This window comes from Ctenocephalides felis, unplaced genomic scaffold, assembly GCF_003426905.1.
Source record: "Ctenocephalides felis isolate EL2017-DRISC unplaced genomic scaffold, ASM342690v1 CF-g0.4_SCAFFOLD_01604, whole genome shotgun sequence".
In the NCBI taxonomy this organism is placed as follows: Eukaryota; Metazoa; Arthropoda; class Insecta; order Siphonaptera; family Pulicidae; genus Ctenocephalides; species Ctenocephalides felis.
Genome location: NW_020537758.1, coordinates 17,263,972 through 17,275,090, shown reverse-complemented (window position 1 = coordinate 17,275,090; position 11,119 = coordinate 17,263,972). Strand labels below are relative to the sequence as shown.

Here is an 11,119-nt window from a genome sequence, read left to right as displayed (position 1 = left end):
AAAATTTATATGTATATTGCATTGAATATAATCACTTTTTTGATAATAATTTTTCGTACACATAATTATTTGCTTTTGCATAATATTATTTCAAGAGTGAAACAACATTTATTATTATAGCTTTTATTATAACAATATCAAAAATGAACATTTTTTTAAGTGAGTAACATATGGAATTTCATTCAAGTATATAAAAACAGTGATCATAAATATTTCATTCGTAACTTCCATAAATTAAAAATCTGATTAACATCAAAATAATCATCTCAATCAATGTATGCATTTTAAAGTTTAGTGAATATTCAAATAACTAAATACATCATTCATATCTATGAAGTCATTTGTTGAACCACTTTTACCAATCAATTTATTTACAGTTTCAGAAGCCTCGAGAATTTTTGTTTTCCAATCAATGTCTTTAGTATTTGTGCAATAAATGATCATATTTAAATCTAATTCCATTACGTAGGAACAGACATTTTCAAATATATCAACTAATAATTTTATTACATTTGTCCTTACATTGTCATCCCGACAAACCAAGTTCAGCATGAAAATTCCTAAATTGAATATGTATTAGATAAGAATGTTTTAATTTATTTATTCATTACAGATTTATATTTACCTTTCTCAGTAAGGCATTCTTTAACAGCTTCTAGGAAATTAACTTCTAAAAACTCCTTTGGTGGGCATCTTATAGCAAGGGACGGGTCTTTATTGTCAACATCAAATAGGATTGAATCAAATTTTTCACCTATTAAAAAAAGTATATTTAATAAATGTTCGAAAAGGTTAAGTTAATATTTTAGTTACCTTTTTGTGCAGCATCAAGAATATATTTAATTCCATCATCAATTTTAATTTGAAAACGGAAATCTTGTTTTAGGCCAAAATAGTTTTCTGCAACATTCAACATTTCTGAATCTATTTCAATAGCAAGTATTTGTAAATTTTTAAAGTAATGGTGCAAAAATGTGCATAATCCTCCTCCGCCTAAACCTATCACGAGGCATTTTGGATAATTTGCTAGTTTTTCTTTTGAGCTTTTAGAAGATCGATCCTGCTTCTTAAAATTTGAAATGGATAGTTGTACACCGACAGTCATGTATGTATGATGATCACATGTTAACTTTGTTGTGTCAACTATGCACCTAGTTGTATTTTTGGATTTAACTGAAATTAAAATTTTCATCATAAGTACAAAAATACTAGGTAAATAAATTTACCTATTACCTATTTTCACAAGAGCTTCACTCTGTACCAAGAAAGGATTGCTCAAAAATATTAATCTTCTTAATGAAATAGAATCTACACCAGGTTGTTGAGGAATTTCTTCAATAACATATTCTCCTGATATTTTAGATTCACCACGATAAATTTCAACACGAAATCCAACGTCTGTACCCAAGGATAAGAAGGGTATCTAAAATAAAACAATTTTGTTATAACATATATATTTAACACAATTGATATTAATATAGTTTACATTGTCTTCACTTCCTGCAGGCTTGAGAAGCTTTATATTCGCTGTTAATTCAGCTTTTACTGCATCCCAACTTTCATAAAATTGTCCTCTATGCATTATAACTACGGCAAGACGGTCTTGTTCTACTGATTTAAGTAGTTTATCTCTACCTTCAGGTGTTGAAAAAAGCCAGTCGGATTCTCTACAATGAAGAGTCAAGATTTAAAATTATACATTTTTAAAATGTATAATGCAAAAAATGTATAATGCAAAAAATGTATAAAATTATACATTTTTACCTTCCTTGTGGAACTATGAACACAGCATATTTTTTCTGCTTTCTTCCTGAGGTGATTTGGTCCATTACATATATACTAAACCTGTAGAAATAATTAGAATTATATATATATATATATATATATATATTATATAGTCTTAAATTTGATGTTGATATATATGTTTAATTTGAGTTTAAAATTCGGGCGTAACATCAATAAAAATAGTATGAGAGTTTTTTTAAAAGTTTATTCATTTAAAATCCATACGTTTCGGCTAGCATCTTAGCCATCATTCAGTGGTAATCAAATTAACTACAAAAATTGAAACTAAGTAAATTAAATGTAAGAAATTTCATGGAAAAACAATAATAATAATAATAAAGCACTTACAATTTTGCATCTAGCATATGAAAACCATTATTAATCATACCATACCAATACCATGGATTAATAATGGTTTTATATACTATATTAGGATACAAAATTGTAAGTTTTATCATTATTATTATTATTATTATTTTTCCATGAAATTTCTTACATTTAATTTACTTAGTTTCAATTTTTGTAGTTAATTTGATTACCACTGAATGATGGCTAAGATGCTAGCCGAAACGTATGGATTTTAAATAAACTTTTAAAAAAACTCTCATACTATTTTTTATTGATGTTACGCCCGAATATTAAACTCAAATTAAACATATATATCAACATCAAATTCAAGACTATTCAAATATATATATATATATATATATATATATATATATATATATATCTTTTAAAAATATTACTTGCCTCGGTATTGTTTCTCCAGGTCGAAACAAATCTAATTTTATAGGTTCACCAACTATGCTACTTTGAGTAAGGTGAGTACAAACTAACGCAGCAGTCTGTGCTTCCTGACAAGCTGCTATTATTTCTTCCGCTTCAGACACCCTTATCATTTTCTCACCTCCCATACACATTTCTAAAACCTTCAGAAAATTTTATACAAATGAATCAATTAACAGGATTTAAAAAAAGTCATTTAATATATACCATTTGATTCAACTGCTTAAATTTTGTCGCAACAACTACAAAAACAGGCAATGATGCACCCTCATTATTTTCAGTAGTTTTTTGCTCAGCTTCTAAACATCTAACAACTCTAAACATCCAATTGTTCTGAGGAAAATAATCTAAGAGCTTTTTTAAAATATGCTCTTGCAGTAAAGATACACAAACGTATCGTCCTCCTACTTTTAGTACCCTTGAGATCTCTGAGAATAATTTATCTATACAAGCTATTGTTTCTGGAGAATTTTCAGGCATTAAAGCATCTAAAGTGCCTTTGTCAAGGATAACGCTGAATGATTCTGAGTCAAAAGTCATGTTTAATGCGTCCATTTGTATGTATTTTAGCTCTGGGCGTTTTATTTTGTTGATATCTTGCATTTGGCGTATTACTACTTTGGAAATATCAATGTTCGTAATTTTCCTGCAAGGTAAAAAATAGTAAAAAAATTACACACACACACACACATATATATATATATATATATATATATAAAATATATAACTGCTTATTCAGAATCCCGGGTCACAAAAGATTATTTTTAGCTTACTTTAGCAATTTTTATGTATCGAAACTTTTATATATGCTAAGCAATTTACTAATTCTTTAAAGCAACTCTAGCCCCAATTAAATAAATTTATAAGAATTGTACTAAATACAAATTATAAATGAACAGAAGTTATAGATATATTTATGAATGAATAGAATTAATATAATATGTTTACTCTATCTTTCAAGAACTCTTGGCAGAGATTGCATACGGAAATAATCAATATTATAAGGTTTATTATTATGTGCATTTATTATAAAGACTTTGATTGAATCTTTAATACATGCCGAGCAATTTACAAAATCTTCCAAACTATCGTAGCACCAAGAAAATGAATAAATAATAATAGTATGTGAATGAATTATAGAAGAAATAGATTTGCTCTATTTTTTAAAAACTCTTGCCAAAGATTGCATGCGGAAGTAATTAAAATTTAAGAGTTTATTAATATGTACATAAATTATAAAGGCTTTGATTGAAACTTTACTAATACATTCCGAGCTATTACAAAATCTTATAAACTATCGTAGCACTAAGAAAATGAATAAATAATAATAGTATATAAATGAATTAGTAGAAGTAATAGATGTATTTGCTCTATTTTTCAAAACCTCTTGCCAGAGATTGCATATGGAAAAGATCAAAATTATAGAATTTATTATTATGTATATATATTATAAAGGCTTTGATTAAAACTTTAATACATTCCGAGCTATTACAAAATCTTCTAAACTATCGTAGCACCAAGAAAATGAATAAATAATAATAGTATGCGAATGAATTATAGAAGAAATAGATGTGAATACTCTATTTGTCAAAAACTCTTGGCAGTTTAGTTTGTTTCATGCAATTATTATGTACATATCATACCCGTATGAAGGCTTTGATTGAAACTTTAATATATGACGAGCAAGTAATAAAATGAAATAAATAATAGTAGAAGTAATGGAAGTAATAGGTATGTTAATACCACCGTGCCAATGGTTATTTATAAAAATAATAAAAATTAATATACCTATAACCAACATCATACAAATCAGTACTCAGAGTAGAATTTCCACAGCCAATAACAAGAATATCATCTTTCGGTTTAATGTATTTATGAAGATTTGCACAAAGCTCTGGATACTCGCCATACCTTAATAATGAATAATTTTATAGAGCAAGTACATAAAAGCTTAAAATGTAAATAGTTACTATAAAGTGTATTACCATTCGAATGCCTTTTTTCCACGTTTCTTAAAGAAAGTGTTCCAATAGTCTTGCTGTTTAAATTCCTTATTGGTTTTTGGTAACAAATTCATTTTTCTTCAAATTATAGGCTGACAATGTTTAGTTAAATTAAACAATAGACGTTTCATAGAGCTTGTTGGGTTTTTTTGAGGTTATGTTCTATTAATTCTGCATGCGCTGAACACTGAACAACTCAGCCTAATCAGTATGTGAACGTTGCGCTTAGTGGAAGGACGCGTAAATACGAATGTTTATAAAATATTTGTTTATTGTTTGGAATATTATTTGAGAAGAATTGTTCTCAGTTATTATTTAAGAAGAATATTTGAATGCATTAAAAGCCATAAACTGTAAGTAGATGTTATCCATAAATTTTATTTTAACTAGTTGAAAGTGGCTTTTTGCCTTTAGGCAAGTTGCATGAACTTCCTGAAATGTGTCAAAATTGACTTAATCAACCGAATAAAATTTTCAACTATTTATTTCAAAAATAAAATTGATTAAATGACATTAATAATCTTTATTATTAATATTTTTATTAATAATAAAATTAATAATTAATAATTGCCATATCTAGTGGTGTTGTCGAGCTGGAACGTCGTTCCGGCAAATCATTTTTGAGCCGGAACGCGTTCCGGCAAAAAAATATTTAAATAAAAATCGCTACACACAGAAAATGATTTGATAAGTAAATTTTATAATTTATAATTTAACTAAGTTATTAATTTTTATTAATAAACATACATATATATGTACAAAATGGGTTTTGTAATGATTGTTCTTTCTTTTTCTTTGAACGGAACCGGAACAAACATGAGAAACGGTTTTTTAATTTTAGTGTTCCGGTAAAAAAATATCAGCACAACACCACTGGCGATATCCAATTGATATCTCCTAACACATTTAAGTTAACTGTTTATATATGTCCCAAAATTCCAGCTTATTATCCCAATTTTTTTATATGTATGTCTTAAAACTGTAAGTAAATTCATCCACATTTTAACCATTTATATAATTCAACCAATTTTCGTAGGCTTCTCTTTTTCGAATTTATTGCAAGCAATTTAAATTTGTAAAATTCAAATTTCAACTTATCACATCACAAAAGCGACTTTTAACAGAAATTTTGGCTATCATATTTTTACAAACTTTGATGGATTTTTAAAATCAAAATACTTGTCGCAGAGCAGTAACATTTTAGTATGTTCCAGAAGACCATGAAAATTTCTCCCAGAAAAATTTCATAAAAATCGTCGAAATTTTTTTTTTGCCAGTTAATTACAAAAAAGCGGCGGATTTTTGACCTTGCGTCGATGTTTTCTCAAAAACGGCTGGACCGATTTTAGAATTCTAAAAAATATTCAATGTAATTCGATAAGGACTAGTGTTTACCAAATTTTTAAATTTATAGTTAGTAGAAAGTACAAATATTTTTGTCCAGGTATTAGCCCTAAGATGACCATACTTCCCGGTTTGGCCAGGACTGTCTCGGGTTTATCTAAAAGCAATATTTATCCCGAACATTTTTTTAATGATTTTGCCAAAACTTTCTAGGACTACAAATTTATTATTCTGAAAATACAAAAACATTTTATAGACCTATGATAAGTGGTTATATTATAAAAATTCAAAAACGTTTGGAATTCCGCCGCGCACTTATGCGATTCTAATCAGAATCTTATGAGTTCGATTGCCAGGAAAAAAACTAAGTCTTATCCGAATGAGACAAAGTTTATTGTTTTCAGGATTAAATTCTATTCCAGTTGAACCTAAAAAAATCTAAAAAAAGTTATAATAAACCCACGTTGTGAAAAATTGATGAATTTCTTATTTACTCTGGATTTTTTAGGTGCACACTCTTGGCGCACCTGCAAAATGCTTATACCCGGCATATTATGACATATATTTTAATAAAAGAAATTTTTGAAAAATGTTGAAATATATAACAATAAACCTGAAAGTTTCGTTTTAATTAAATATTTATTTCCTTCCCAAAAAATCCTGAAAAAAAACGATTATTTGAAGCCTCTACAGCAGGCTTCCCTCTTAAGTTGATTGTGTGTACAAAATGCATCTTACAGCTAGTTTTTCTATTTTATTTATTAAAAAAATGTTGTTTATCTAAAACCAAATAATTTAACTCTATATTTCACTATCTTTTTAAATAACAATTTATAATATCAACAATGCATTTAAAATAGTTGTTAATAATTTATATTTATTACCATTCGGCACCTGTTGAAAAAGTATATTTAATATGAATTTCAATTAAAAATATGTACATAAGTAAATTGCATAGTTATATTACCCATGATGATGATGTCATTGCAAGTTCTTCCGGCATAGCATCCTTTACATCAGGAATATTTAAATCGTCACATTGAATCTGAAAATAACGACATTTGGCATGAAGTAAACGTAAATTATAAATTTAAAAAAATAAGTAATTCAGATGAAATTTACCGTAATTACGCTATTTACGATTGCCAAAACCAGCTTTCGCATATCGTCAGCAGCAACCTGTCCACATAATTTCGCTGTTTTCACATAGTAACAGTTTATAATGTCTTTGTACGCACTGAAACAATATTTGAAAATATATTTCTCAAATATTTTGAATTTTAAATGTGCATTCAAATTTTCACCTGCAAACATATCCATTATCGGAGCTTTCGGTCCAATCAGCTGGTCCTACACATTCTTCAAATTCGTCATGCAGTTGCTTGATGCAAATTGCATGTTTTGCGAATTCTTAAAGGTTGATTGAAAAAAAAATTAGTCATGTTAATTTAAAGAAAAAAATACTAATAAATATCACCAAGTATCACAAAAGATTAGGGAGGAGTCCAAAAATCCTTAAAAAGCGATCACGTTGATTAATGGACGCTTCCTTAATTTGTTTTAAAATATATCAGTGCTTCTAAAATATCATAAATGGATAAAACAGATAAAGTTAAGGATTTTTTAACAATAATATTTGAAAGTTGAGGGAAGAAAATGTATAAACATATTTCGTAAAATTCCTTTAAAATTAAGAATAATACAATGGACCTTGGTCGTACCATTTTAGCTCGTCGATGGGGCCAAATGATAAATTTAAAAACTAGTGGTGTATGGCATCGTGCCTTAAGGCAAATTGCTGAAACTTCCCGTACCGTAATGAAATTTTCGAGAAATTTTAAACGTTTTCAAATACATTATTACAAATACTGTAACTTTCATTATTTTTACCATCTTGTTATATCTGAGCAAATCAAATGTAAATCATAAATCAATTTATCTCCTATCATTTATTAACAATCGTCATTTTATTTCGAATTCAATTTCAAAAAAAAAAGTTGCCTAATTTACACAAAATTGAAAAAGTGCTCCCGTATAGTCACAGTCTAAACTTTGCAAATAATTCTGTGCGACATTTTCACCTATACTGTGCTTAGCTTGGCAGCATTTTCACTTTTTCAAATTTCACAAAATTGGAAAAGTGCTCCAACATAAATAGTCTAAACGCACTTGGGTAAGCATTTGTACCAGGGTGACGCTTAGACTGCGCTTAGCCTGGATGAATTTTTGAATTTTTAATCCAAAATTACAAAAATATTTTTTGAAAAAAAAATAGAAACAAGAATTTTTTTCTAAAAGCGATTATTTTGTTGAAACAAGCAGAAAGTTCTTTGAATCATTTAAATCGGACGCTTAGTTCTCTCAAAAACTGCCATTTTTTTAACATTTAGCTCTGTATCTCCGAAACCGTTGGGCCTACCTTTGCCAAAAACTAATAACCACTTCTCCCAATCATTACTAATTGAATGTTTTTTAAGCCATTCAAATCGGTTGATCCGTGCGCCCGAAAACGCGGACATACAAAACACACACACAAACATCCATTTTTTCTGAGGAATGCCCATTACAATAACTTACCCTACGGGAAGTTAAAAACACAAAAAACGCGTTTCTATAATGATTGGCTGGGAGATTTACTAATCATATTAAAATAGTTGTTCATTTGATATGTGGAATAATTGGCTTGGTTTTCACAATATAATCGCCCAAAGTCAAATTAGACCTTTGTCTTTGTGTCTTACCTTTTCGAAAAGGTGGATTTTCGCATAATTGTCCATGCAAGGATCGAACTCCAAGAATTAATTGCATATACAAGTCTTGTTGTTGAGGTGGTTCACAAGTTTGAAGATAAAATTCAATGTTATCTATACTCACCCGAACGCGTCTAAATAAAACATGTATTAGATATTAAAGATTTGAAGATTAAAAATTTCTATTCATGATTTTTATTGTGACCTGTTATTACCTACACAAGTGGTCTAAATCAGCAGTGGTGCTTGCCAAATTGACTACACTTTCTGGATTAATTGCTTGCAATTCAGCTAGATATTGCATAAGTTTATCTTCGTTGCATGGAGGCAATTTTTTCTTAGTTTGTGTTCTATTTAATGCCATTTCCTAAAGTTGAACAAACTTATGAATAACTTTTATACGCTTTCAATATAACGTTTTGCAAATAGGTATTATAAACATAATATTAATTTGCCAATGTTTTCTTAAAAAAAGTTCAAGTATTTTGGATAAGTAGTACATTTTTTAATCAGTTTTATTAATTATTAGTTTAATATTATTAATATTAGTATATTAGTTACTCACTTCATCCTCGTCTTCTTCATTGTCATTTGTGTTATCATCTAAATATACATAGTCTTGAATACTATTAACATCTTCATCAAATAATTCAGGCACAAAAGATTCTCTACCAAAGGCTAAATAAAAACTACTTACTGCAAAAAAAAGTAACAATAATTGTAATCGAAACATTATGAAAAAAAATATTATAAATTTGTTATCTGGTCAAAAACAAAATATGAATTTGCAATATGTAATTTGCAAAGGCCTACTTAAACTATAAAGTTGACAAATGTCATAAAAAATACTTGTTTTTTTGTATATTTTATTAAATCATTTTATCTATTAACAAAATAAATAGTAAATGATTTATGTTATACCTATTATTTTTAAAATTATAAAATATCTACAACATAATATAAATGCATAGTAATATCTATCTAAAATAAAAATATATACAAAATTGTAAACCAAACAATAAATACTTGATATTTTATTTATTAATATGTATATTATTTTAATATTTTATATGCTACGAATTCATAATAATTCAATTTTAATAATTTCATAATAACATAATTTTAATTCGATTTTGTCTAAATATTAGTAAACAAATTTTGATATCTTGAAACAACTATAAAATATAATATTAAAAACATGTAGATGTAGACGAGTATTATTATTAATAATTCATAGGATTATTTTTATCACTAACCCACAGGATTAAATTTGAAAAAAAAATAAAAATAATAATTATTTCATGCATATCCATGTATGTTATTTCAACTTTTTTTTATTTTCGTCACATGATTTGGTCACATTATAATTAAATCAAAACAGAATAATATCATTAAAATCGAAGTTGAATAAAATCAATGAGAGGGCGTACATTAATCACTTGAGGTTTTTTTGGGGGACAGGGGGTTGACAAAAAATCACGAAATTTTACGTGGGAGGAAGGAGTATAGCTTATATAAGATATGACGTGTATTTTATCGATTTTTTTTTTAAATCAAATATTTTACAATTTTTTTGATAGCTAAAAATACTCGTGATGTTTGGTGGGGAAGGGTGGAGGGTAATTTTGAATATCACCACGAGAGAGCGGTCTAAAAATCCTTAAAAAATCGATCACGTGATCATAATGGACGCCCCCTGAGTAAAATACAAATTCAAGGCATTAGGGATCGTTCAAGTATTACGTAAGCAGATTTATTACAATTATTTACCCCCCGTCCCCCGTCCCCTTTGTCAGCAAAAGTAAGCAAAAGTTCTTACCCAAAATATGCAAAATAAGCAAATCAATAATCCCGCCGCCCTCCTATAGTGCTTACGTAATACTTGAACGGCCCCTTTACAATTTTTTTTTTGATAGCCAAAATACTCGTGATTTTTGGTGGGAAAGGCAATTTTGAACTACGTATCAATGGAGAGGGGGTCTAAAAATCCCTAAAAAATCGATCACGTGATCATAATAGACGCCCCCTGAGTAAAATACAAATTCAAGGCATTATTAGGGGGCGTCCATTAATCACGTGAGCGAGTTTTTAAGGATTTTTGTACCCCCCCTCTTGGTGATATTCAAAATTAACCCCCCCTCCCCCACAAAACATCACGTATTTTTAGTTATGTGAAAAAACTGTCATTTTTTAAATCTTTCTTTAAATGTTTGAACTTTTTTAAAAAAAATAGTTAAAAGATAATTACACGTGATATCTTACTATACTCCTTCCTCACCCACGTGATATTTCGGGATTTTTTGTCAAATACCCCCCCCCCTCCCCTTAAAAACCTCGCGTGATTATGGACGCCCCCTTAGACAATATTGAAAAATAACCACCAATATAATGCGGTTTATTTTTTCTCAACAGAATTGTCCGGAGGCGACTACAATTGTCAACTACTTGATA

The 11,119-nt window shown here is 28.3% G+C and overlaps 2 protein-coding genes across 2 annotated transcripts; both read right to left on the bottom strand.

Moving 5' to 3' along the window:
* Positions 1-286: 286 nt before the first annotated feature.
* LOC113372482 (methyltransferase-like protein 13) lies at positions 287-4,761 on the bottom strand. The gene is made up of 10 exons (XM_026612817.1): positions 4,557-4,761; positions 4,360-4,482; positions 2,779-3,217; positions 2,536-2,714; positions 1,765-1,845; positions 1,487-1,667; positions 1,234-1,423; positions 814-1,173; positions 626-754; positions 287-560 (listed from the first exon to the last, which is right to left on the bottom strand). The coding sequence occupies exons 1-10, from the start codon at positions 4,646-4,648 to the stop codon at positions 292-294; spliced, it is 2,043 nt and encodes a 680-aa protein (XP_026468602.1). The 5' UTR covers positions 4,649-4,761; the 3' UTR covers positions 287-291.
* Positions 4,762-6,719: 1,958 nt separating this feature from the next.
* LOC113373443 lies at positions 6,720-9,401 on the bottom strand. Its single transcript, XM_026613738.1, has 8 exons — positions 9,234-9,401; positions 8,884-9,035; positions 8,660-8,802; positions 7,223-7,328; positions 7,041-7,155; positions 6,886-6,963; positions 6,803-6,812; positions 6,720-6,733 (listed from the first exon to the last, which is right to left on the bottom strand). Exons 1-8 carry the CDS (start codon positions 9,399-9,401, stop codon positions 6,720-6,722), a joined length of 786 nt encoding a protein of 261 aa, XP_026469523.1.
* Positions 9,402-11,119: the final 1,718 nt, after the last annotated feature.